This window comes from Scomber scombrus, chromosome 18 (genome assembly GCF_963691925.1).
Source record: "Scomber scombrus chromosome 18, fScoSco1.1, whole genome shotgun sequence".
NCBI classification, from domain to species: Eukaryota; Metazoa; Chordata; class Actinopteri; order Scombriformes; family Scombridae; genus Scomber; species Scomber scombrus.
Genome location: NC_084987.1, coordinates 23,414,647 through 23,440,670, shown reverse-complemented (window position 1 = coordinate 23,440,670; position 26,024 = coordinate 23,414,647). Strand labels below are relative to the sequence as shown.

The 26,024-nt window shown below is 38.1% G+C and overlaps 4 protein-coding genes across 4 annotated transcripts; 2 read left to right on the top strand and 2 right to left on the bottom strand.

Moving 5' to 3' along the window:
* Positions 1-2,984, bottom strand: LOC134000107 (uncharacterized). The gene is made up of 6 exons (XM_062439420.1): positions 2,878-2,984; positions 2,534-2,708; positions 2,023-2,217; positions 1,739-1,873; positions 1,195-1,350; positions 1-502 (listed from the first exon to the last, which is right to left on the bottom strand). The coding sequence occupies exons 1-6, from the start codon at positions 2,940-2,942 to the stop codon at positions 260-262; spliced, it is 969 nt and encodes a 322-aa protein (XP_062295404.1). The 5' UTR covers positions 2,943-2,984; the 3' UTR covers positions 1-259.
* A 4,591-nt stretch (positions 2,985-7,575) lies between these two features.
* LOC134000045 (growth hormone secretagogue receptor type 1-like) lies at positions 7,576-13,955 on the bottom strand. The gene is made up of 5 exons (XM_062439353.1): positions 13,820-13,955; positions 12,781-12,956; positions 9,119-9,920; positions 8,337-8,426; positions 7,576-7,775 (listed from the first exon to the last, which is right to left on the bottom strand). The coding sequence occupies exons 1-5, from the start codon at positions 13,953-13,955 to the stop codon at positions 7,576-7,578; spliced, it is 1,404 nt and encodes a 467-aa protein (XP_062295337.1).
* A 2,939-nt stretch (positions 13,956-16,894) lies between these two features.
* LOC133999742 (enoyl-CoA delta isomerase 1, mitochondrial-like) lies at positions 16,895-19,352 on the top strand. The gene is made up of 7 exons (XM_062439034.1): positions 16,895-16,957; positions 17,093-17,203; positions 17,864-17,991; positions 18,074-18,220; positions 18,316-18,437; positions 18,557-18,735; positions 18,859-19,352. The coding sequence occupies exons 1-7, from the start codon at positions 16,915-16,917 to the stop codon at positions 19,023-19,025; spliced, it is 897 nt and encodes a 298-aa protein (XP_062295018.1). The 5' UTR covers positions 16,895-16,914; the 3' UTR covers positions 19,026-19,352.
* A 1,454-nt stretch (positions 19,353-20,806) lies between these two features.
* Positions 20,807-25,653, top strand: eci1 (enoyl-CoA delta isomerase 1). The gene is made up of 7 exons (XM_062439033.1): positions 20,807-20,893; positions 23,499-23,609; positions 24,139-24,266; positions 24,349-24,495; positions 24,591-24,712; positions 24,832-25,010; positions 25,127-25,653. Exons 1-7 carry the CDS (start codon positions 20,851-20,853, stop codon positions 25,291-25,293), a joined length of 897 nt encoding a protein of 298 aa, XP_062295017.1. The 5' UTR covers positions 20,807-20,850; the 3' UTR covers positions 25,294-25,653.
* The last annotated feature ends 371 nt before the right edge of the window (positions 25,654-26,024 follow it).

Genomic DNA, 26,024 nt, shown 5'->3' with positions numbered 1-26,024 from the left:
TAATGTAACCATAACCCCAAAATGTTGAAGTATCAATATCTTATTCCTATATTTTAGGTTTTGGAGAGTTTAAAAAAGAAATCATGATCCAAACTCTTCATAGAGTATTGCTAATATTACAGTCACCTGCACAACAAGTCAGCATGTGAAGACATTCAGTTGTGTACCAAGTTACAGTTGCTAAACTATGGTAGGGGAATTGATGGAATGGGGTTTAGCTGTTCTGGAGAGATAATCAATTATAGCCAGTAACTTGTTTTCAAACCATGCTCAGGACAAAGTGTTCTTGCTGTGCCATTAGAGCTTCATGGTGTTTGTGGGAACTCTGGAAGAACTCTTTTCCTCTTTGCAGGTTCTGGGCTGATAGGAATCTCTCTGCAAGAGCCCGTTGGATTAATTTACGCTCACAGACTTTAAGGTTAACCTCGTGGCTTACATTTCTCAAAGGCTCCACTATCAGCGATCCACTGGGGCCAGGGCTCAAGGCTGGAAACACTTTAACCTGTTGACAGAGGGAGGGATTGTGGACTTATGTTCATTTTTTTGTGTTTCCATGATCACAAATGCAAAATTCTGCTGCTTCAAAATCATTATCTGAACATTCTGCAGACCTTAAAACAAAGCTTAAGTAAACAGACAGTATCAGTTTATTCAGTACAACAATCTATAATGAGGTTCTAACATTTAGTTTTTGTTGAAGGAAGTGCTGATTCTTATTTCACCAATGGGTCAACATATTACGGACACTGGAAGTGTAATACTGTGGCTAAGCATCTGGATAATAATACACAATGTCAATGCAGTTCATACAACTCACATACTGATTTTTTTGAAAGCAACAACAAGTCACCTGTGCTTATAGAGTGGGACCACTCCTTCTACAACTGTATATTTTCCATCTGTATAATGTGTATTTGGAATAACTGAGTTACTAGTTATTAGTGGCTGCATTGTACAACTGCTCCAGTATCAACAGCCTAATGACCTCTGGTGGTCTTTTGAGGTAATGATCTGTGGAGGTTATTCTCCATAGGTGTCTTCCTAGTTTCGTTCCATCCTGCCTTGATTATTACAATTCCATTGACCTGTCTTAGCAAGACATCCCTAAACTGGGTACAAGTGGTCCAATAACCTTTAAACTTTCCCCTATTAATAAAATATTTAAAATGGTGTCATAAAAGCAGAAAGCAATACCGTTTTGAGCAGATACTCTTTGTAGGCCTTGAGCAGAGGGTCAACCTGATGCAGGTAGTCCAGACTTAAGTGCTCTCCAGCTGAGGGGTTGGTCAGGCGATTCCAATGGAGGAAGGTGTGGATGTGGAGAGCAGCCCCATTCATCCATTGCTTCACCTGCACATAAACAGTAAAATTAATTACACACCCTCACTGTAACCGTCTTTTAAGCTTTAACCCTGAGATTACTACAATTTGTTGGGTCAAATTGAGCCACCCATACAGCAGATCGAGGACCAGCAAACCCACGTTTAGAGAAAAGATTAACTCCCTTCTTAAACTTGATGGATTGATGAATTATCACTGAGTTAGTTGTCCTAAGGCACCATTTATGATTTATTGTAATGTTACAGTAGTTTGGCAAAAGACATGCAGCCAATTAGCAGTAATACCAGAACTAGTGGCATTAGTAGTAGCTGTGAAAGAAGCAGTAATAACACACAGACAAGCACAATTGTTAATATTTGTTATTCTGTAGTTGCTTTGTTTCAATGATGAAGCTAACCCCAGCAGAGCTGAGTGCAATCCTCTCCAGCGACACCATCCTCTCATAGAAATCCACCAGCTCGGCCCGGAGCTTTCTCTCGTAGTTCTCCAGCAGTGCTACCATCTTGTCCTGGTCATTGGCTGCACCAGGAATCTGCCATGTTAGATGATTGTGAGGTTTAATGATCTGTCCTCAAGACACTTGTTCATCATAAAATATGAAAGTTTTGTTATTCATACTCAGGAGTGTGCTTGAATAATGCAATTATTATGGTTACTGCACTGCTTGTAGAAGCCAGACACCTGTTTGAGGAACTCGCTGGCAATGGAGCTGATGTCCGATCCTGGATCAGCCCCAAACATTCTGCGTATGGGATCTGGAGGCTGGGAGATGGCCTCAGGCCTCCTTAAACCTAAGCCAGTGGTCTGGTGATGGGCTAGCATCTCAAATAAAATAGAGAGGGCCAGGGCGACAACACCCACGCCCCCATAAGTCACCTATAACCACACACAGACAGAAAATAGTTATTTGGAGATTATTCAAACCATATGTTGTCCATTCGAGACTACAGTTCATCTTTCCAGAACTGGCACCCTACATTTCATTAACATGTTCATCAAACATGGCTGAACATGTGATCTGTTCATTTAACAGTGAACCACATGTTGCATTCAGATTTTAGCACATAACTCATAAAAATGCTGTCTTATATCAATGTCTACCAAGATCATCTTCATTTTCCTAGATAGTGTCACATGATGGATGTAAAGTTCACCAAACTAAACTAAACACCAGTATGATGCGTTCTCTGACCGTCATGTTTCCTCCGAACAAGGTGCTGATGTCGCCGTTGAAGGCAAACCTCTGCTGCTGAGTCATACCACTCTGCAGGTCTGAGTACTGCTGCTCCAGAGCCCGGGACGAGTTCAGAGACAACATAGTGGCCAGGGAGGCATCCAAGGAGGCATCAGGAACCAGGCCTGCATCACTGGAGAGTCACAGCATTCTGTGTTGGACTTATATTGTCACTCAGCTTCCTTGGAACCAGCTTTTATGTTGCTCAGTGAGAAATGTTAGCAACATCTTTTTTTTTTTCAAGCTGCGCTGAATTTGGAAGACACAGAGAAAAAAAGACAAATTGCTGCTTCTTTGCATACCTGGCAATGTCGTACAGACAGTTTATGGTCTTTGGAGAAACACTGCAGTTTGTTCCCATCTTCATGAATAAACAAGCAAGTAGAGTTGCGAACAGAGTGTGTTCAAGCTTCTGTCGCTGGGTACAAAGTCTAGATACATGCAGAGAGAATACACAGACATACGTGGCAAACAAACTGATCAAATACAGAGATGACCCCATACATGCAAGCAAAAACATGTGTCCCCTAAAGAAAACTGAACATTTACTGTAGTTTATATCAAAACTTTTGTTATTTTTTTTATCTGTAGTCAGGTAGTGTAGCAGAAGAAACATTTTCAAATGCATTTGCCAAATTTGTATTAGATCAGTCGCTCTAAATTTGTTGTTCCTCACTCATTAATGAGAAAAATAATGTTTGAGTCCTGAAACAGTTGAAATAGTTAAATCTATTCTCTTTTTAATGAATAAAATAAAAACTACATATTGGAAAAATACAGGTGTGTGAAACAGTGGATCCCCCATTGAACTACAATTAAAAAAAAACATGCAGTACACACTCCTTCTATAGGACATCTAAAAACAATGATCAGCTTTTAGGTTAAGATTAGAGAAAGATTACATTCAGCCCATTCTGTTTGTCATTGGAATATAAGGCCTTACGTTAACGTTAGGCTAGTGTAGCAGAAATGCAAGTTAGATGCAGGATGTTCAGAACTTATCACATTTTCCCTCCATATATTTCACGTTTTCTTAATGATGAAGGAAAGGAAATCAGGGAAGGAAGGAGAAGGGAATGAAAATCAGATCATCTTTGACACACTGTGTATCCCTCACTCACTTACGTGAAAGCCAATCAAGGGCCACTGTTGTAATAATGTAAGTGAAATGTCTCCATGACATTGGATATTCATGCATTACTGCACAATAAAAATGGAAAATTCTTACAATAAATAATTGTAAACTGCAAAAAATGTTCTGTAGTTGTTTGTAGTTGCTTTAAACAAAAATCTAGTTTAGTTTTTTCAGTTTCTAAAATGTTGCTTTGTAACACATTACTTGAGCATCAATCTATATCTGATATGTCTAATAACTGTACCAATAAATTCAGTCAATATGCTGGTTAGCTCTGCTAAGCACAAAGCCTTGAAACAGCTGGTGTCGCTCTTGCTGAAGCTATAAAAATTCACCAACTAACCCTAAAGCTCACTAAATAGTGTAAAAACATGTTGTGGTGTTATAAGGGGACTATTTCTTGACTATGGGCGTTCGTGGAGACTCCACACAATTAGTCAAACACATAACCCTCATAAAATCACAAGATCTCATTTAAAAGCAATATAAAGCCAGCTGGTTGTTTCCCTGTTTGTACTGAGCTCAAACTAACCAGCTACTGGAAGAAGTAGATTAGTATCAATCTAACTCTGGGCAAGAAAGCAAATAAAGAATTTCCCAAAATGTCAAACTATATTTTTTTATACAGTAGGCTACACCCTGAGCAGTGAAAATGATCAGCTTGTCCAAAAGGTCATAAGGAATAAATGAGCTTCGGACTGCGGAAGTTGGTTTTAGACTCTGAGTCCACCTGGTAAAAGGTTTTCCTCACTGTGATCATTCCTCCTGTTCATACTAGCAATTAAAAGATCCCCTTCAAATGCAATTTCAATGTAACTAATGAGTGCAAAAAATAGCATCAAATTCCCTCTTAGTGTTCCCCTGTTGAGCTGGGTGGAAGTATAGTAACACAAAGGGACAAACTTTGGTGCTAAAAAGACGGTAAAACTGAAAATATATCTACTTGATTTGACTAATTTGGACAGCTGAGGTAGTTTCAGATCAACTTTTAAATACATTTTTGCACAGAAGGAGGACTGAGGACTGTTTTGTCCTCCGTCACTTACATTGTAAGTGCATTATGAAGGAATCTTCTATTGGTCAGTATCAACAGGAGGAATGATTACAGCAAGATAAACTGGTTTCAGTGTTAATTTAGGCACCTGATTGTTGGTTTAAGACAGACTTGAAAAACTGGAAACCTGTCCATTAGAAAAGGCACCAAACCCTCTCACCTGCTTCATCGGTGATCTTGCAACCCAACAGTGTCCCAAAAAACACATACTGTCTTCTGGCTGTCAGCTGTAGTAACTTTGAACAGAAGATGTGAGGCAATGCAAAGTGTGTGGTAAGTCTACCAACATTTTATATAAATACATGTCATGCAGAGCAGATAATAATGAAACTAATGCGCTTAACTGAAAATAAACAGAAGCATTCATATACAGTATCTTATATGAAACAATACTGAAGAGATAATTACATTGATATTGATTTCATGGCTGCATTCATGTGACAAATACAAATAAAAAAGACAACAGTAAGCAAATTCTATATTTATAACAACAGCATTTTACAAGCTTATACTAATAGCAGCTACAGCTATAGTATGAGCCATATCAACAATATGTGAAACATAATAGATAATGATTATAGATTCAAACTGAGTACACTAGAAATCTCCCAATTACTTTAATTGTATGCATCTCTCCTTTGGTCATGACTGAATGAGAATCAGGTCTCAGTTTTATAGATTCATAGCTCTAAAAAAAGGCATCATCTCATGGCAGAAACGGCCCGGTTTACAAACACAATCAAATCAATTGTCCCTTGGCCTGAGGCTGGTCTGTCCACCAAACTTCAGGAAATCCATTCTGAGGTGTTTCCTGCTGACGCTCACAGAGACTAACATGGTGAAAACATAACCTCTGTGGCAGAGGCAATATAACCTCTTATAAAGAAATTTATATCAGTATATGACACATCAGGACATGAAATGTAATACAGATTACATCAAAACACATCAGCCTATATGAAACTACACGAACCATAATGATAGCCCTATTCAGTGTGTGTGTGTGTGTGTGTGTGTGTGTGTGTGTGTGTGTGTGTGTGTGTGTGTGTGTGTGTGTGTGTGTGTGTGTGTGTGTGTGTGTGTGTGTGTGTGTGTGTGTGTGTGTGAGCACATAATTTGAACAGAACACTGTTACCGTATTGAAACTTTACTTACGTACACATATACATTACACACTACCATAAATCCATATACTTTTGTCGTGCTCCACTGTGTTCCGGCTAATTCAAGTCAAGTCTGATGTGATCTGGTTTACAGAGAAACAAAGAATATAAATATAGATGAAAGTAAGACATGGAAGAACAGGTACGTATTGTGTGTGTGCCTGTGTGTGCACATAATTTGAGCAAGACACTCTTACCATAACAATATAATATATTTAATATATTATATTAAAATATATATACATATACAAACACTCAAATTTAGTTAGGGTTAGGGTTAGGGTTAGGGTTAGGGTTAAAAACACTAAGACATATAGATTTTCACTGAGCTATAATAACAAAATAAATAGTCTATGACCCAAATACAAATAACATGGTAGCCCTACCACCAAATTCAAAACAGCCATTTATGTGGTTATATCATTTATTATATAGTTATTAGCCCCAAATTATCTGTTAATAGACCGGCTGTCGTCAACAACCAATAGGTGTTCATATTTCTAAATATTTTCTTCTTACATCAGTTATTTTTGCAAACACAGTATCTATATGTCATACTCTTTAAAGCTCCTACATAACCAGTCAATAGTCAATCCACACAGGTGTTTTCACTTATGTTGCCTGATTAGAGTGTGTTGACCATATGTGTTCCAGCACTAAGTGCTCCAATTACATCGTTTCTTCTTTTCACTTCCTGTGTACACCTCAAGTGGTGATGGTCATGTCCATTGACTTCTGCTGCTTGGAATCAGCCTGAAGGTACATTTTATCAAATATCTGACCAGTTAGAGAATACAATGTACAATGTGATAAGCAGAGCTGAATCATGGTGTTGGTATTGTGTTTTGTTAGGTGTTTGTAACATAATATCATAACAGAAGTTGCCTTAGTGTGGCTGGCTATTCAAACTGTAAATATGCTGATATGGTCATATTTATTCATCCAAAATACTGATTAGGTTAGTTACATTATTCCACACAGTTCAGTTTTCCATAGTGTGGTACAAGCTAATTAATTAAAATTGTACTATCTTATATTATAAAATACATGTTACATTTCAGCTGCTCAGATGTTTGTCTCTAATCTGATGTCTGTGGTGAATGTGGTTGGCTTAGACCGTACTGTGTGACCTCCTCAAATATATAGACCTGTGTTCCCAACTTTGAGAGAACTATAGCAGGCTGTCATTGAACCAAACAGGACATAAACTCCTTTAAACTATAAACGTATTAACTGTGCAATAGTGTATACAGTGTATGTACCTCGACTGTGCAGGCATGTGCAATTAAGTCTGCAACCATATATTCCTAGATTTATTACTGAATTTATATTTATTACTGCCATTTTTTATTCTCTTTTTTTTAAATCATAGTGCCTTAATGTGCTTCATTGTATGTTCTTTTTATGTATATTGTCTGTTGCTGTTTTTATGTGTTATCAACTGCTGGGGACACACAATTTCATTGTACTGCTGTGCAATGACAATAAAGACATCGATTGATTGATTGATTTTACAGGTATTTACCAAAGAAAATATGTTAAGATATTAAGGCATTAACTGTTTTCTTGATTGTTTCCCCTTTTTTTGCATGTGTCTGTGCGGACATGTCATGGCATCAATTATTTAGAGTCAAGTCCATCTGTGGCCTTACAGAGTGGTCGTGGAGTGCTGTGTCGTGAGTGTGCGCAGGCGGTGAGGCGGTGTTTGGGAGTGTGTGTGTATGAGGCTGTGTACAGCGTGTCTATATCTAGCAGACATCAGGTTGTACAGTAAAGGGTTGACGGCAGCACTGAGGCAGAAGAGGACAGAGGACACCAGGTTGAAATACTGAGACAGGTAGTACAAAAACAAGTGTGCGTCAGCGTGTGTGTACGTATCGTTGGAGTGTGTGTCGTTGTACAGGTCTGTCGGGGTTACATCATACGTGCTTGTGTCTGCAGTGGTAGGTGTGTGATTGTGTGTGCTTGTCTTTGTGTTTCTATTCTCTGATAATTGCGTATTAACACGTGTTAGATCATTGTGTGTCTCCATGTGTGTAGTTGTATTTGTGTCTGTTTCAGTGCTTGGATGAGAGTGTGTGCTTGTGTCTATGTGTTGCCCTCTGGTGTGTGATATAACATGAGAAAAGAAGTGTTTGTCTGCGCCCACATCAGTGTGTGTTTCAGCTTCTGTGTCTGCCAACTGTGTGTCTACATCAGTGTGTGCGCTCAGTTTTAATTGGGTCTTCACACAAATGTCACAGAATGTGTCATCTCTCTCTGTCTGAGCATCTGCTTTCATCTGTCCAGTCGTGGAGAGGGTCTTGAGTTGGTCGTCTGAGTGGCTAATGGCTTTAGTGACGTTGTGTATGACATCAGAGAGCGTGTTAATGTCTTCGTGTGAGTTTGTGTCCATGTATGTTTCCTGTCTTTCAGTACCACTGCCCAGAGATAGAGAGAATATAGTCCGTCCGACGTGAAAGGGCAACCAGCACAGGACAAACGCCAAGACAATCACTCCTGAGGGACATGAAGAGACAGAGAGACACAGGAGGAGGACATTAGAATCAATGTTTCTTCCACAATTAACCATCCTGTTGCCCTCGGTTACATTTTTGCCCTGGAACACAACAGGCGTTAACTGTTAACGTTAAAAATGAGGTATAGTTCCTTTAAATTAGGCCTGTTGACCATAATTTCCAAAAATAAGTGTAAAACTTCTGATAAGTTAGAATGAAGTTGACTAAAAAGGTCTAACACAGAATTGGGTGATCATTTAAACCGTATGCTTTATAAACAGTAAAACCAGACCAGATCAATTTGAACCCAGGAGGAAAAAAGTTTCACGGTTGAACAGAAGTCAAAACGGAGGCTCAAGCACAGATACTGTGATTAAGAAGTCACCAAGTACTTCACTGACATCAAAAGGACTCTGGGACTATGAGTCTACAAAATACAGCTGCAATGACTAGTCAATTAATTGATTAGTTGCCAACTATTTTGATAATCGATCAATTGTCTTAAGTCATTTAAAAAAAAAAAAAATCTTCTTTTATGACAGTAACCATATCTATCTATCTATCCCTCTCTCTCTCTTTCTCTCTATGGGTTATGGACGGTTGAGAAAAAATCAAGACATTTGAAAACATCACGCTTTGGGAAATAGTAATTAACACTTATAAAGTGTGTGTTGGCTGGTGTGTTTTTCTCACCCAGCATTTTGACAGTGTGTCGGTGACTCTGGTCTCTACGGCTGCTCTGCGGACGGAGCCACAGCGTCCTTCCAATCAGGCTGTAGACCAGTCCCAGGATGCAGAGTGGTATCAAGAAGTACAAGTTGGAGACGATCATCATGGCCGACAACAGGCCGGAGGAGACGGCGTAATGTGTGCAGCGACACTCCCTCTTGTCAGACTCTTCCCTTCCTCCTCCCTCGTCTTCTTTCAGTGGATTTCCATCAACTTCCATCTTTTCCTCTCTTTCTTCTTGTTTTTCATCTTTCATCTCTTCATCTCTTTGTTTCCTCTCATCTATTTCTCCTATTTCCAGTTTTCTTTCCTCTCTCTCTCCAACCCACTTCAACTCCTCAACTCTTTCACCCCATCCCTTTGTCTCGTATTCATCCAACTTCATTCCTCCGTCCATTACATGTCCACTTCCGCCTTTCCCTCCACCTGTTATAAATCCTCCCTGTTCTCCTTCCCTGCCTGTCCACCTTCCATCCTCCCTCCATGTGCTGAGTGCTCTCTCCTCTCCCCCAACTTCCTCCACTCCAACCATGATCAATACCGGTGCTGCACTGACAGCCGCACCCAGCCAGAGGCAGCCAATAAGAGTTCTGGTTCTGCGCCGTGTCACCAGCGTCTTGGCCGTGATTGGCCAGCAGACCGCCAGGTACCTCTCCAGGGAGAGGAAGGTGATGTGGAGGATGGTGCAGAAGGTGCAGCACTCTGATAAGAACATGGTCAGCTTGCAGGCAAGGTCTCCTAAGGGCCAGGGTGTGGGCCTCCAGAGCTAGCAGAGATGAAGACAGGACAATTATTTTTTACCTCAGACCATTTCCACTTCATGACACATGAATACACGGCTGTCATGAGGAGTGCAGCGGTTCTTTACAGTACCTATGCTGTGTTCTGACATAGCTACAGGAAGAACTGCATCTCAAGCCCAAATGAAGACATTTGTGTTTATTTCATAATCAGAATCAGGTTAGTTACCAAGTAAGTGTGCACATACAAGGAATTTGCCTTTATGTTGTGGTGCACACCAGTCAAAAATATACACAAAATGAAGTAGTCCTAAAAATATAAAAAAGAAAGGAATTTACAATTTTAAAAAATATGTTCTGCTCAAATATAAGCTGTAAATATTAGCATATTTGCAACTAGGTTTCTATGCTAACATACACCTCTTAAATTGACAGCAGTTTTGTTGGGTTACAACGGAGCCAGTAAAGGATCATGGTAAAAAAAAAAATGCAATTGTGGCCACAATATAGCTATAACGTGCGCACAAAATACTAATTCGTCGCCACGAGATAGGTATAACGTGTGCACGAAATACTAATTAATAATATTAATATTAATATCATTCCTGGGTGCTCGGTGCATTCTCAATGCCTCCAGTATTTCTGGTGACAGCTGCACATTGTAGAGCTCTGAAACTTCAAACTTGATGCAGCTGATTTAAACATTATGCTCAGACAATGTCCTATGAAATCACTTTAGTCTTTGGCAGATCAAAGTGGAATGATTTTTATTGATCAGATATAATCTAATCAGGGTTCTATTAGCTGTAATATAGCAGTGTAAAACGGACTTCAGCAAATCAGGACCAAGCATAAAACATCGTCAAAGTGTTAACATAATGGTTTAAAGGACTTATAGCACATTTCGTCAGACTGGTCAATAATATAGTGAACTTTTAATCTTCTGTGATTTTATTGAAGGACAAATGTCCAGAGAACACTACAGACACATTCAGTAGTTCAGTCAGAGCAACAACAACCTGCAAATCAATACAAACTAGATTCTGATCACTGATAGGCTATAGGTTCCCTTGGCAACGTGATACATACAGTGAGCGCTACTGTAACTGCACGGCTTCGTCCGGTGTTGAGCATCATTAAACACTACGGTTCATATAACCTATGTGTTCCCTCAGCTGAGAGTCTGACACACATGATGCTACTTTCAAAGGAGATGATCAGGGGGAAAGGCACTTTTTAAGATCATTTCAAGCTGAAACTGTGAACAGAATTTGGTCCGGACGTAGGCTATTGCAGGTTCTAGAGAAGGTGCGCTCGATTTGCTTACCCAGCTGTCCAGGAATGATATTAATATCATTAATTAGTATTTCATACGCACGTTATACCTATTTCGTGGCCACGAATGAGTATTTCGTGCCCACGTTATAGCTATATTGTGGCCACAATTTAATTAAACGTGCACACGAGTTAATAAAACGTGCAAACGAGTTAATAACGTGCACACAAATTAATAAAACGTGCACACGAGTTAATAAAACGTTAGCACGAGTTAATTAAATGTGCTCACGTTTTATTAAATCATGCGAACGAGTTAATAAAACGTGCGCTCGATTCTGTCAACATTAAAAAGATATTGCATGATCCTTTACGGGCTCCGTAGGTTACAGATTACAATAGAATAAAAGTAAAACTATTTACACAAGATGAAGTAGTCCTAAATAATATAACAAACAAAGAAAGAAATTTATAGTAAAAAATATGTAAAATACATCCTGCTCAAATATTAGCTGTAGGTAAACGTTTGCATAGCATCTAGACCCCCCCCCCCCCCCACACACACACACACACACACTTTTGGAGGACTACTTTATTTTTATTTACATAACTAAATAAAGAGTCAAACAACATAACGGGAGAAGTAAGGTAAATAATCAAACATGTAAATATTTACATAGTAACCAGGTGTTAACATTAGTCTTTGATGGTAAACAGGTAGGAGGAGGGTTATTTCTCTTGTAATGTTAAAAGAGAAAGGTAGAGTTTTTAAATAACAATAAACCATTACTCTATAATCTCTGTCTTGCTCATTTAAGTAACCAAGCTAAGTATCTAGGTAATGTATATAATATTACTGTAATCGTTATTTATTGTGTAATATGTCTGTCTATATGTCTATGTGTGCATTGAGAGATTTTTCCATGCTGTACTGATAACAACTTCCACTAACTCTGGTCAAGTGGCCATTAAATTAAAGTGAAGTATGTTCTTCAATAACGCCTCCATCTGAGTCTTTTGTCACTTTACTGGGTCTGCTGAATATCATTTTTTTCTCCAAATTCTATTTTTTTTTTACCTAGTACTGTATTTATGAAAATCCTTACTCCATTCTTCTAAAAAAACTATTTTTTACTCCCTCACCATGATCTTATTTCCTTCCACTGGACCTACTTTTAAATACCAGTCGAAACTAGAACATTATTTATTATTACCTGAATCCTTCAACAAATTTCCACTGTAAAACATGGCCTGTATTATACAGTGTTACCTATATTTTCACTCTAACTGAAATATCATGTATTTTCCATGCCATTGTGAAGAGGAAATATCAGAAGAAGGACGTAAGAACACTCTGGGTATGACATGACCATTGAGTGTAATAGAGCAAAACTTAATTTGGCAGCAGAGACCACCCTGAGGGAAAGGCAGCGAGGGCTTGTTTAAACCACTACTGGAACATACTGCTATTCTCAACAGGAAGCAAATGCATCATGCCCACCCTCTTCTTTAACTGCACCTTGAGGCAGAGCAAAACATCAGATACACAGTATGAGGGTCGAATCATATTGTATACCACGACAAAATGCATGCATTAAAAAAAAGGTGTACCTTATACAGATCCAGAGGCAGCAGCAGGAGTATCAACAGATCACTCACAGCCATGCTGCTCAGGTAGAGGTAGGTAGAGCTTCTCATGTGTGGACGGAGCCAAACCACCAGAATTGTTAGTATATTTCCCAAAAGGCCGAGGAGCATCAGTGGAATGTAAATGACAGTCACGCACACTAGAAAATGACAGCATTGATATGTTGTTTAGAACCACTTTGTATGTATATGTCAGCCAAGATAGGAAAACAAAAAATGGCAAGTTTGGAAGGTTAGATCACAGATATCAGTAATATTGCACCATGCACTCATAAATACTAGCACAGCTAAAGGAATATTTTGGCATTTTGGGAAATTAGCATTCCTGAGAGTTACTAGAAAACATCGAGCTAGTGTTAGTTTCATATTTATGTACAGATATGACAGTAGGATTTGGGTCAGTGACAAGTAAGGGTTGTCAAGATGAGCAATTCAGAAATATCTTGAAAAATAATTTTAAAAGCAGCATCAGGTTTGCTAAAATGTACATTTTGTTTTCGTTTTATGTCATTTGAAATGACTAAATGCTCCTGAAAATGTCAAATGATGTAACCACAAAAGATAAAATATTTGATCTATCTACAGTGTATTTATGTGTACAAATTATTACTTCATTTAAAAACAATTGAAATTGTTCCAGATTTACATGATTCCCCAAATTGAATTTAATATTTACAACAATTGTACTCCATTACCTTTATTTAATATAAAAAAGTTATAATCTAAGATGATGCCTCACTAGTTAATATGGTGTTTTATTGAGAATTTAGCATTTTTAAGGAAGTTTAATTATTTATGATATTATATATATTAATATGTATATAAATATATATATATATAAAAACCTTTCATTGACCAATTATTTATTTATTTATATATATTATTGTGTAGTTTATTTTATTTGCAAAAATCTTGGTGCAGCTTTAAATATCCATTTAATTTCCATTTACACAACATGGTCATACATTAATTTTTTTCCTATCATTTTTGTTTTTTTACCCACCCAACTCAATGAATCCAAACATAGGTTCCTCCCATTGGCACTCATTGTTCAAGCAGTCCTCCAGATAGCCTGATGCTATGCCACAGTTTTCATCTTCACAGCCACTGCCCAGGTCTCCCAGCTCCGTTAAATCCATGATGACACGGGGTGGAGGTTGGGGGAAAAAAAGTAACAGTGGAGAAAGCAGCGGGGGAGAAGTGTGTGTCCCCCGGGTTACAGGGCGCAGAGGTGACGCACACTGATGGATTTCCTATAGGGTTCGATCACAGCTAAACTGAACACGATGGTGAGGGTGGAAAAGGGTTTGAGAGACAGAACAAAAGAAAACAAAACTATATTACAAGATATGCCACACACAAGATAGATAGATGGATAGATAGACTTTTATTGTCATTGTACAGACACCTGAACAACAAAATTAAAAAGCTGTAGCTGAAGATGCTTTTAGACATAAATGCATGCAATATATCCTTTACATATATGAATCAACGCACATGCAAGCACACATGCAAAAAAGATTTGTACATTGAAACAGAAAAAATCCCATTACTGATGCAAATTGTTTCATTGAACACTTAATGCTATTATTTATGACTGTCAACCATATAACTGCTATTCAACCCCTGAAAATCAACCTGTATTGACATCAAGAAACTGCATTGAAGCTGCTATGTCCATATACATTTGAAGTCAATTCCTCAATGGTTTCAAACCTTTCCACGTAACTAACTTAGTTCTTATTTTCCATCACTAAAGCCATCATCATCATTGTTAACAATTCAAATAAAAATTTCATCCTTATTGTTATCGTCTCCAACCACAAAAGCAAACAGTACTCAGACCTGTACATTAGTCTTTACAGATGCAAAAATATACTTATGCACAAATAAAAACATGTGTACTTTAACTTAAGGTAAAATAAAATACTCACTGATTTAGAGGAGCATCGGTCCCCGGTGCGTCTCCGCAGACACTCACTTGTGCTTTGGCCGTAGCTTACAGTACACACCTACTGTATGAAATCTCTCTCTTTCACTTTATCTCTCTGTCTCTCTCTCCTCATCTATACCTGTCTGTGAAAAATTGTCATGTTTTACATCCTGCCATTTTAAAGTCAGAGAAGTTCCCCAACAGACAAGTTAATCACAAATTCCTACAAAATGAATTTTCAGCTAGCTCATTTCTTTTTTCATAATGAGACATTTATGTTAGACTCCCACAATGATTCAGATGTGTGCTTACTTGTCATTCCTGAAACATGATGTGATTTCCAAACACAAGGTTATGGACTTTGCTATGGCTTTTATGGCTAGTGACAATTTGCATAACCTGTGCATCAATTTCCTTATCTTTCATTTGAATGCTTGTAATTAAAAAAAAGAAAAAGAAAGAAAACCTCTGGAATTAGTAAAGAATTCATGTTAAAAAGTCAGACTTGGTGTTTTATCCCATCTTATATGATTTCAGTTTTGGACACCCCTTTTTCTGCATGATGGACTCCCCCAACATGCTGCTTCAGTACCAAATGCATCAAAGCAATTTGGTAAGATGGACTTGGTGTTTCATTGTTGTAGTTCTTTAATATACAGTATAGTATATTGTAAAAACAGTAAATAGTAATGGGCAGTGATGGATAATTTTCAGATCCTTAAGTAGGTTTACTATGATTAAAAAGTATCAAAAAGTATACAATAAATTATTGTACTATGTATTATAATACATTATTATGAGATAGTATCTCATTATTATGAGATACTAAGTCATTATTATGAGATAGTATCTTATTATTATGAGATAGTATCTTATTATTATGAGATAGTATCTTATTATTATGAGATACTAAGTCATTATTATGAGATAGTATCTTATTATTATGAGATACTAAGTCATTATTATGAGATAGTATCTTATTGTTATGAGATAGTATCTTATTATTATGAGATACTAAGTCATTATTATGAGATAATATCTGATTATTATGAGATACTAAGTCATTATTTTGAGATAGTTTCTCATTATAATGACTTACAGGATCTTTATTTTTTCATCACAGTGGCGGAAATGGGCTTCCATAATAATTGTCTAATATTTCACAAAATAAAAGAGAAACACCCTCTCCAAAAAAAAATAAAAAATTCCTTAAATATATGTAGTAGAATAAACAGTAATGCACCACTATTAACAATCTAACCTATGTAATTACTTTTTATATGAAAAGTCTCTTACAAAATATAATATAAAAACACAAACATATGTGCTGTTGTCTCAGTTTAAAAAATATAACTAGACAGTCATGAAATTTGGATTTCACTTTTACAATACAACATCTTCAGATAAAACTCGCTAAAAAAAAGTCAGTTTTGAACCTTAAGCTGCGGCCACACCGGAGAGTGGCGAAACAGCGGCGAGTTGCCATGCAATCTGTATAAACTCGCGGCGAATGGCAGGACGCTGTTTCGCCGCTGTTCGGTGTGTCCGCAGCTTTAACTCTCTCCACATTGCCTCTGTGGTACGAGCACAACAGCTCGGGGGCGAGTCATTATTTATAAGTCATTATTTTGAGATACTAAGTCATTATTATGAGATACTAAGTCATCACTATGAGATACTAAGTCATTATTATGAGATAGTTTCTCGTTATTATGAGATAGTTTCTCATTATTATGAGATACTAAGTCATTATTTTGAGATAGTTTCTCATTATAATGACTTACAGGATCTTTTTTTTTTCATCATAGTGGCGGAAATGGACTTCCATAAATTATAAATCATTTTGGACAACATTAATTGTTGAAGTTACCTGAAAAGTGTAAAGGGGCCATTTGTCTTTACATCTACACGAAAACAATAACTGTAGCTGTCAGATAAATGTGGTGGAGTAAAAAAAAAAACCAAAGTGTTGTACTAAGCACAAAATTAAACACAAAACAAGTACTTTAATAGCATTCATCAAGAGAATAACTAGTTATAATGTCACCATATGTCAGTCTGTGGGCCTGCCTCCGTGCTGACGTCATCCCATCGCGAAAATAGTCGTCGGTCTTCACCTTTATATATTGTACAGTCTATGGTCATCACAAGCAGAGCAAGACAATATGGCATTGAGAGCAGCAGTGAGGAATAAGAGTGCTTTATCAGGTTTGTCTATATGCATTCACCGATGGTGTATTGCAAAGAGGTGTAGATATGACGGATTAAAAATCTTGAAAGTGGATATGTACTCATTTTTTAAAGACACTAATACAAACTATGTGTGTGTATCTGCGTATGCAGCTCTTCTTTCCCAGCTGTCCCCCTGCAGCAGTCATGGCAGAGTGTGTGTCACTCAGAGGAGGAACAACTCCACCTCACCCAAAATAAAGGTGGATTTTGACCAGAGTGCAGGTAAGTACACATGACAGCTTTGTAGTCTTGATGGTGTCTGAGGTTATAAGTTTTAAAGTGTACTTTAAAGCTGTCCAGCTATACTATTTAAATAGCTGAGGTTGTAGCCAGCACAAAAAAACAAAGGGAGGTTAAAAAAACCCTGAGGAGGGTGGATTTATTTGTAGCCTACTACAGCAGCACACAGTAAATTGTAAAATGTTCATTTTCACAGCCCTAATTTCAACAACATGTTATACTCATCATGATTCTTCCTGATCGATGTCAAACTACCATCCATAAACTTCCTCATATTTTATGAAATAAAAGTCTACCTATGAAAAAAAGGCGGCATAATTATTACTGCAATATTGGAGGAAATATTGAGTTTTATTCATGGGAGTTTAATATCATGATCTGACATGATACTTGCTCTTACTGATGGACCTATTGCTGCAGAAAGGGACATTATACTACATTTATGAAGACATAAGGTCAATATAGAGGAGTTTTGATTTTACAATGAAGGAACGACAGTCTCTTAAATTTGAAAACTGTCATTGGCCTAAAATGATTATAAATGGAGTATGTTTGGATTTTGAAATATCAGAAATAGTCTCTAAAATGGCACTTCTTTTCAGTGAATTAAGGTAAATGATCAGCCTCTCTGTCTCTCTGTAGGTGTCGCAGTGATGCGCCTGCAGAGTCCACCGGTCAACAGCCTAAGTTTAGATTTCCTAACAGAGTTTTGCATTAACTTGGAGAAACTGGAGATGGATAAGAGCTGCCGAGGCCTCATCATCACCTCGGTATAGTAGAACCTCATTATTTGCGGTTACTGCTGGAGTCTGGGAAACATTTTTCAATACACTTGTATGTGTTTGGGATCAGAGCCAACCCAAGGTGTTCTCAGCCGGGCTGGACATCATGGAGATGTACGGGAAGAGTCCAGAGAGCTGTGGAGAATTCTTGAGAGCCGTTCAAGAGATGTGGCTGAAACTCTACAGCTCCAACATGATCACTATAGCTGCAATCAACGTATGTATGAAACAAGTTTTTACATTTCCATCTGTAGCACCAACATTTCGATTAGAACAAACAAGAGACTTGGTCGTTTGTTGCTTCCTTCACAGGGTTCCTGTCCTGCCGGGGGATGTCTGATGTCTCTGACATGTGACTACAGGATAATGGCGGACAACCCGTGTTACAGCATCGGCCTTAATGAGACGCAGCTTGGCATCGTGGCACCTTTTTGGTAAGGAATTAAGAGAATGTCAACCCCCATGGCAGTTGTGGCTGTGAAGTACATGATGATAGTATTAGTTACCATTTCACCTGTTGTGTCACTTGATTGAACACTTGCACTGTCTGCAGGTTTAAGGACACCATGGTTAATACAGTGGGCCACAGGACCACAGAGATGGCCCTGGAGCTTGGACTGCTCTACAACCCTTCAGAAGCCCTGAAGATAGGCCTGGTAGACAAACTGGTACCAGAAGACCAGGTCTTGACCACAGCCACACAAACCATGACCAAGTGGCTGGCCATTCCAGGTATATATAACCGAGATACTCTAAATTGCCTGAAGTGTATCTGGAGTTATTGAGGCCACTGGAGGTCCCTGGACTCCACTGTTGGAATTGGTTAGGTAACTGTTCATCTGTTGACTTTTACAGACCACGCCAGACAGATCACCAAGTCCATGATGAGGAAGCCAACCATCGACAAGCTAAGGTCCAACAGAGAGGCTGACATCCAAAACCTTGTCAGCTTCATCACCAAAGACTCCATTCAGAAATCGCTTCGTGTATATCTGGAGATGATTAAAAAGAGAAAGGGCTAGAGGAGACAGGCAAACGTATAAAATGACCTACACATGTTAGACTTTGTGAATAGTTGAAAACACACCTGCCATCACTTTTAATAACCTTATGTGACGAAACTAGCTTGGGGATAATACATCCAAGATCTACAGCAATGATTCAATGACAAAAAAACATTTTTCTATCTTACTTTCTAGGAACTTAAGTTGATAAGTAACACCAAGAAATGTTCAAACTTTTCTCTTATTTTGAGAAGAATAAATCATTTCAGTAGAATGTTCGCCTTGTTGCTGTCCTCGTTTCTCAAGCTTTCAGTTCTCACACAGTAAATAATGCAGTCTATGATGGTAACATGGATTTGGTAAGATGGACTTGGTGTTTCATTGTTGTAGTTCTTTAATATACAGTATTGTATATTGTAATAATAGTAAATAGTAATGGGCAGTGATGAATAATTTTCAGATCCTTAAGTAGGTTTATTATGATTAAAAAGTATCAAAAAGTATACAATAAAATTATTGTACTATGTATTATAATACATTATTATGAGATAGTTTCTCATTATTATGAGATAGTAAGTCATTATTATGAGATACTAAGTCATTATTATGAGATACTATCTCATTATTATGAGATACTAAGTCATTATTATGAGATAGTTTCTCATTATTATGAGATAGTTTCTCATTATTATGAGATACTAAGTCATTATTATGAGATAGTTTCTCATTATTATGAGATACTAAGTCATTATTTTGAGATAGTTTCTCATTATAATGACTTACAGGATCTTTATTTTTTCATCACATTGGCGGAAATGGGCTTCCATAATAATTGTCTAATATTTCACAAAATAAAAGAGAAACACCCTCTCCAAAAAAACAAAAAATGTAAAAAAAAAATATATATATATGTAGTAGAATAAACAGTAATGCACCACTATTAACAATCTAACCTATGTAATTACTTTTCATATGAAAAGTCTCTTACAAAATATAATATTTTTTTATTGATAGAAATAACAGTAGTTGGTTGTGTTAATAAAGACATAAAAACACAAACATATGTGCTGTTGTCCCAGTTTGAAAAAATATAACTAGACAGTCATGAAATTTGGATTTCACTTTTACAATACAACATCTTCAGATAAAACTCACTAAAAAAAAAGTCAATTTTGAATCTTAAGCTGCGGCCACACCGGAGAGTGGCGAAACAGCGTCCTGCGGCGAGTTGCCATGCAATCTGTATAAACTCGCGGCGAATGGCAGGACGCTGTTTCGCCGCTGTTCGGTGTGTCCGCAGCGTTAACTCTCTCCACAGTGCCTCTGTGGTACGAGCACAACAGCTCGGGGGCGAGTCATTATTTATAAGTCATTATTTTGAGATACTAAGTCATTATTATGAGATAGTTTCTCATTATTATGAGATAGTTTCTCATTATTTTGAGAAGTCATTATTTTGAGATAGTTTCTCATTATAATGACTTACAGGATCTTTTTTTTCATCACAGTGGCGGAAATGGGCTTCCATAAATTATATATAATTTTGGACAACATTTGAAGCTACCTGAAAAGTGTAAAGGGGCAATGTGTCTTTAAATCTACAAGAAAACAATAACTGTAACTGTCAGATAAATGTGGTGGAGTAAAAAAAAAACCCTAAGTGTTGTACTAAGCACAAAATTAAGAACAAAACAAGTACTTTAATAGCATTCATCAAGAGAATAACTAGTTATAATGTCACCATTGTAATAAACTCCTTATGTCAGTCTGTGGGCCTGCCTCCGTGCTGACGTCATCCCATCGCGGAAATAGTCGTCGGTCATCACAAGCAGAGCAAGACAAGATGGCATTGAGAGCAGCAGTGAGGAATAAGAGTGCTTTATCAGGTTTGTCTATATGTGCATTAACCGATGGTGTTTTGCAAAGAGGTGAATTGGTTATATGCGTGTTTATTCACCTTCGTTTCAACGGTATTTCTGAGCATTTGCAGGCTAGTCGGCAGCTAACTGCTAACTGCTAGCTGTAGTGTCTCTACTGAAACTGGGACAAAGGTCACAGTGGGTCGTTTTTAACCCTGGTGGTGTGCTGCTGGCTAATTCTGCACCCATAATTCTTCTACGTTTAGTTTTGTTGGCAGTAATTTGATTGAGGAGGGGGATCTGCTTAATACTTTTAATCTATTCTTTTCAAGGTTTGAAAAATATGACTTCTGTTCAGAGGTCTCCAAGCTCAGGGACTCCTTGGTACCCCACAAAGAAATATCAATATCTCAGGACCAGGTCAATATTTTATTGAAGAAAAGGAAATTTGTGGTCGTACTCTGCACCACTGTGCTGACCAACTTAGTGTGATTTTCACCAAACTTTTTCAAATGTGTGTTGACAGCTGTCAGCTGCCCACTGTGTGGAAATCTTCTATTTTAATTCCTATTCCCAAGACTAAAAATCCTAGTGATTTGAATGAATTTAGACCAGTAGCACTCACTTCCCTCGTAATGAAAAATTTTGAGAAAATTTTAGAGGAGGTGCTCTCCCTTTTGGAGGGCAAACTTGAACCGCTTCAGTTTGCCTACCAAACAAATAAGGGAATAGAAGATGCCAAACTTTTTATTCTGGACAAAGCTTTGAAACACCTGGAAAAACCCAAAGCTCATGTCAGACTTTTATTTGTCGATTTCTCTTCAGCTTTTAATAAGCTGCAACCTCACATCACTGATCGAGAGGCTGGCTTCTTATTTTAACCTACCCCACTAGCTCCTATCTCTGATCTTAAACTTTTTAACAAACAGACCACAACAGATTTTAGTTAATGGTGACAGGTCAAACATACTGCTTTCAAACACAGGTTCCCCGCAGGGTTGTGTTCTCTCACCACTGCTCTTTATTCTTTACACTGACAGCTGCAGGGCTTGTAAAAAAAGTAGCTTTCTTGTAAAATTCTCAGATGACACTGCTCTTTTATCACTCCTCCAGGGAGCGGAGTCGGACCATGGCTGCGCTCTTCTTGATTTTGTTAAGTGGTGTGATGACAGTTTCCTTGATCTAAATGTCTCTAAAACCAAGGAACTCTTGGTGGACTTTAGAAAAAACAAGACCAATCCTATGGCTAGTGTTATTCATGGTGAAGATGTTGATAAAGTGGATACTTACAAATATCTCGGCACTATAATTGACTCCCGTCTCAGATTAGATATAAATGCCAAGGCAATCGTTAAAAAGGGTCAGCAGAGAACCCACTTATTGCGGAAGTTGAACTCTTTTAACGTGTCGAAACCCATCTTGTGTACTGTGTACCTGTCATACATTGAGAGCCTGTTAACTTTTTCTTGTGTTTGCTGATTTGGCGGTTTGTCTGTGAAAGACAAAAATTGTCTTGGCAGTGTGGTCAAAGTCTGTTCAAAAATTATTGGAGTAAAGTTGCTCTGATCTAAACTCTCTCTGGGAGCGTTGGGTCCTCCAGAAAGCAGTAAGTATCATTAACAGCGAGCATGCTCTATCCAAAGAATTTACACTAATGACGTCAGGGCGGCGTTACATGCCCCCACACAGAAAGACAAACCGCAACTCCAGTTCATTCATTCCCTCTGCCAACAAAGTCAATTGTTTTAGTACCATTCATACAACTATCTTGCATGTAAGGCTGCATTCACACCAAATCACGAAATGTGGCACCGTCCAGCAGGGTTGTGTAGAGGTGTAGCCATATTTATTTGTGCTTTAATCTGTCCAAAAATAACATTTTATTTCTCTGATTCACTGCTTTGTTCTCGCTACTGCCGCTCCCTCTCTTCATTCACGCCCCCCCTCTCTCACATGCTCTCTCTTAGTCTCTAGTCTTTTTTTTTTAAAAGAGTCAGGAAGCTGATAACAAATTTAGCTTTACTTTTAACATTATCAAAGGAGGAGAAATGCTAACTTAACTTATTACTGAGCCAAACTAGCTGGGGCAGGATTCACTTTTTTATCAGGTTCTACTTCAAAGTGGACATGGTTTACAAAAACTTAGAGCTCCTCCTAGTGGCTGAAATTGAAAATTGCGCTCCAGTAACTGTTAATGAACCCTTCATGCTAGACGACAAAGCTGAACTCTTGATTACAGTTTTTCAATTAAAAAAACAAAACAGGACCACAGCACAAAGGTTGAAGTTTTTCCTCGCCAACGATTATTCCATTATTTGATTTTATGACCCATCCCTACCTTTAAGATCTAGCAAGTGCATTGAAGACCTTCCCCTTCCTTTTAAAACATTCGTAAAGCAATTATTTAAAAGAATTTCAAATCCTAAATTGTTGTCACATATTAATTACTACTGGAGAAATGACTAGTTGTATTTATATATAGCTCTCGTCTGATTAATAGTTGTAAAAAGATAACATTTTAGCAGCAAGAGTCATCTGTGTAGATATGACGGGTTAAATATCTTGAAAGTGGATATGTACTCATTTTTTAAAGACACTAATACAAACTATGTGTGTGTATCTGCGTATGCAGCTCTTCTTTCCCAGCTGTCCCCCTGCAGCAGTCATGGCAGAGTGTGTGTCACTCAGATGAGGAACAACTCCACCTCACCTAAAATAAAGGTGGATTTTGACCAGAGTGCAGGTAAGTACACATGACAGCTTTGTAGTCTTGATGGTGTCTGAGGTTATAAGTTTTAAAGTGTACTTTAAAGCTGTCCAGCTATACTATTTAAATAGCTGAGGTTGTAGCCAGCACAAAAAAACAAAGGGAGGTTAAAAAAACCCTGAGGAGGGTGGATTTATTTGTAGCCTACTACAGCAGCACACAGTAAATTGTAAAATGTTCATTTTCACAGCCCTAATTCCAATGTTATACTCATCATGATTCTTCCTGATTGATGTCAAACTACCATCCATAAACTTCCTCATATTTTTTATCTATTGCTGCAGAAAGGGACATTATACTACATTTATGAAGACATCAGGTCAATATAGAGGAGTTTTAATTTAACAATGAAGGAAAGACAGTCTCTTAAATTTGAAAACTGTCATTGGCCTAAAATGATTATAAATGGACTATGTTTGGATTTGGAATATCAGAAATAGTCTCTAAAATGTCACTTCTTTTCAGTGAATTAAGGTAAATGATCAGCCTCTCTGTCTCTCTGTAGGTGTCGCAGTGATGCGCCTGCAGAGTCCACCGGTCAACAGCCTAAGTTTAGATTTCCTAACAGAGTTGTGCATTAACTTGGAGAAACTGGAGATGGATAAGAGCTGCCGAGGCCTCATCATCACCTCGGTACAGTAGAACCTCATTGTTTGCGGTTACTGCTGGAGTCTGTGAAACATTTTTCAATACACTTGTATGTGTTTGGGATCAGAGCCAACCCAAGGTGTTCTCGGCCGGGCTGGACATCATGGAGATGTACGGGAAGAGTCCAGAGAGCTGTGGAGAATTCTGGAGAGCCGTTCAAGAGATGTGGCTGAAACTCTACAGCTCCAACATGATCACTATAGCTGCAATCAACGTACGTATGAAACAAGTTTTTACATTTCCATCTGTAGCACCAACATTTCGATTAGAACAAACAAGAGACTCGGTCGTTTGTTGCTTCCTTCACAGGGTTCCAGTCCTGCCGGTGGATGTCTGATGTCTCTGACATGTGACTACAGGATAATGGCGGACAACCCGCGTTACAGCATCGGCCTTAATGAGACGCAGCTTGGCATCGTGGCACCTTTTTGGTAAGGAATTAAGAGAATGTCAACCCCCATGGCAGTTGTGGCTGTGAAGTACATGATGATAGTATTAGTTACCATTTCACTTGTTGTGTCACTTGATTGAACACTTGCACTGTCTGCAGGTTTAAGGACACCATGGTTAATACAGTGGGCCACAGGACCACAGAGTTGGCCCTGGAGCTTGGACTGCTCTACAACTCTTCAGAGGCCCTGAAGATAGGCCTGGTAGACAAACTGGTACCAGAAGACCAGGTCTTGACCACAGCCACACAAACCATGACCAAGTGGCTGGCCATTCCAGGTATATATAACCGAGATACTCTAAATTGTGTATGGGGATTTATTGAGGCCACTGGAGGTCCCTGGACTCCACTGTTGGAATTGGTTAGGTAACTGTTCATCTGTTGACTTTTACAGACCACGCCAGACAGATCACCAAGTCCATGATGAGGAAGCCAACCATCGACAAGCTAACGTCCAACAGAGAGGCTGACATCCAAAACTTTGTCAGCTTCATCACCAAAGACTCCATTCAGAAATCGCTTCGTGTATATCTGGAGATGCTTAAAAAGAGAAAGGGCTAGAGGAGACAGGCAAACGTATAAAATGACCTACACATGTTAGACTTTGTGAATAGTTGAAAACACACCTGCCATCATTTTTAATAACCTTATGTGACGAAACTAGCTTGGGGATAATACATCCAAGATCGACAGCAATGATTCAGTGACAAAAAATATTTTCCTATCTTACTTTCCAGGATCTTAAGTTGATAAGTAACACCAAGAAATGTTCAAACTTTTCTTTTATTCTGAGAAGAATAAATCATTTCAGTAGAATGTTCGCCTTGTTGCTGTCCTCGTTTCTCAAGCTTTCAGTTCTCACACAGTAAATAATGCAGTTTATCATGGTAACAGGCAGATTTATCACTCAAAAAGCAGCTATGGCTAACCCTATAATATTGATCTCTGCCAATGAAGGCATCAGTATTTAGTGTTACAGAGAAGTAAATGATTTGAAATTAAGTTGGCATAGGCTTAAGATATGCGCGTTGATATTATTCTAAAAGATTTAGTATAAACATGAGAATCCTCCCCTGGAGCAGCATTGTGTGTTGCGGTGTACAGCTAGTTAGCATAACATAGTACGGTATTTAAAAAAAAAAAAAAAAAAAAAAAGACACTCCCCACACTCTTTAAATGCCTAGTATCACTCTTACTACAGCCCCACACACACCACCTCAACATGTGAGAAAATTCATACAGGTGACAGGTGTGCCATGCCTTATTATGGCTTCTACGCTTTGATTGGACAG

Coding starts and splice junctions, on each gene's coding strand:
- LOC134000107 (XM_062439420.1), bottom strand. CDS start 2,942: ATGAAGATGGGAACAAACTGCAGTGTTTCTCCAAAGACCATAAACTGT. Junction 2,709..2,877: donor TGTCTGTACGACATTGCCAG/GTATGCAAAGAA, acceptor GTGACTCTCCAG/TGATGCAGGCCTGGTTCCTG. Junction 1,874..2,022: donor CCAGCGAGTTCCTCAAACAG/GTGTCTGGCTTC, acceptor CTAACATGGCAG/ATTCCTGGTGCAGCCAATGA.
- LOC134000045 (XM_062439353.1), bottom strand. CDS start 13,955: ATGGATTTAACGGAGCTGGGAGACCTGGGCAGTGGCTGTGAAGATGAA. Junction 9,921..12,780: donor TGCCTCTGGATCTGTATAAG/GTACACCTTTTT, acceptor CATCTCTGCTAG/CTCTGGAGGCCCACACCCTG. Junction 8,427..9,118: donor ACACACTGTCAAAATGCTGG/GTGAGAAAAACA, acceptor CATGTCCCTCAG/GAGTGATTGTCTTGGCGTTT.
- LOC133999742 (XM_062439034.1), top strand. CDS start 16,915: ATGGCATTGAGAGCAGCAGTGAGGAATAAGAGTGCTTTATCAG. Junction 17,992..18,073: donor GAGGCCTCATCATCACCTCG/GTATAGTAGAAC, acceptor GTTTGGGATCAG/AGCCAACCCAAGGTGTTCTC. Junction 18,736..18,858: donor CAAGTGGCTGGCCATTCCAG/GTATATATAACC, acceptor TGACTTTTACAG/ACCACGCCAGACAGATCACC.
- eci1 (XM_062439033.1), top strand. CDS start 20,851: ATGGCATTGAGAGCAGCAGTGAGGAATAAGAGTGCTTTATCAG. Junction 23,610..24,138: donor GGATTTTGACCAGAGTGCAG/GTAAGTACACAT, acceptor GTCTCTCTGTAG/GTGTCGCAGTGATGCGCCTG. Junction 24,267..24,348: donor GAGGCCTCATCATCACCTCG/GTACAGTAGAAC, acceptor GTTTGGGATCAG/AGCCAACCCAAGGTGTTCTC.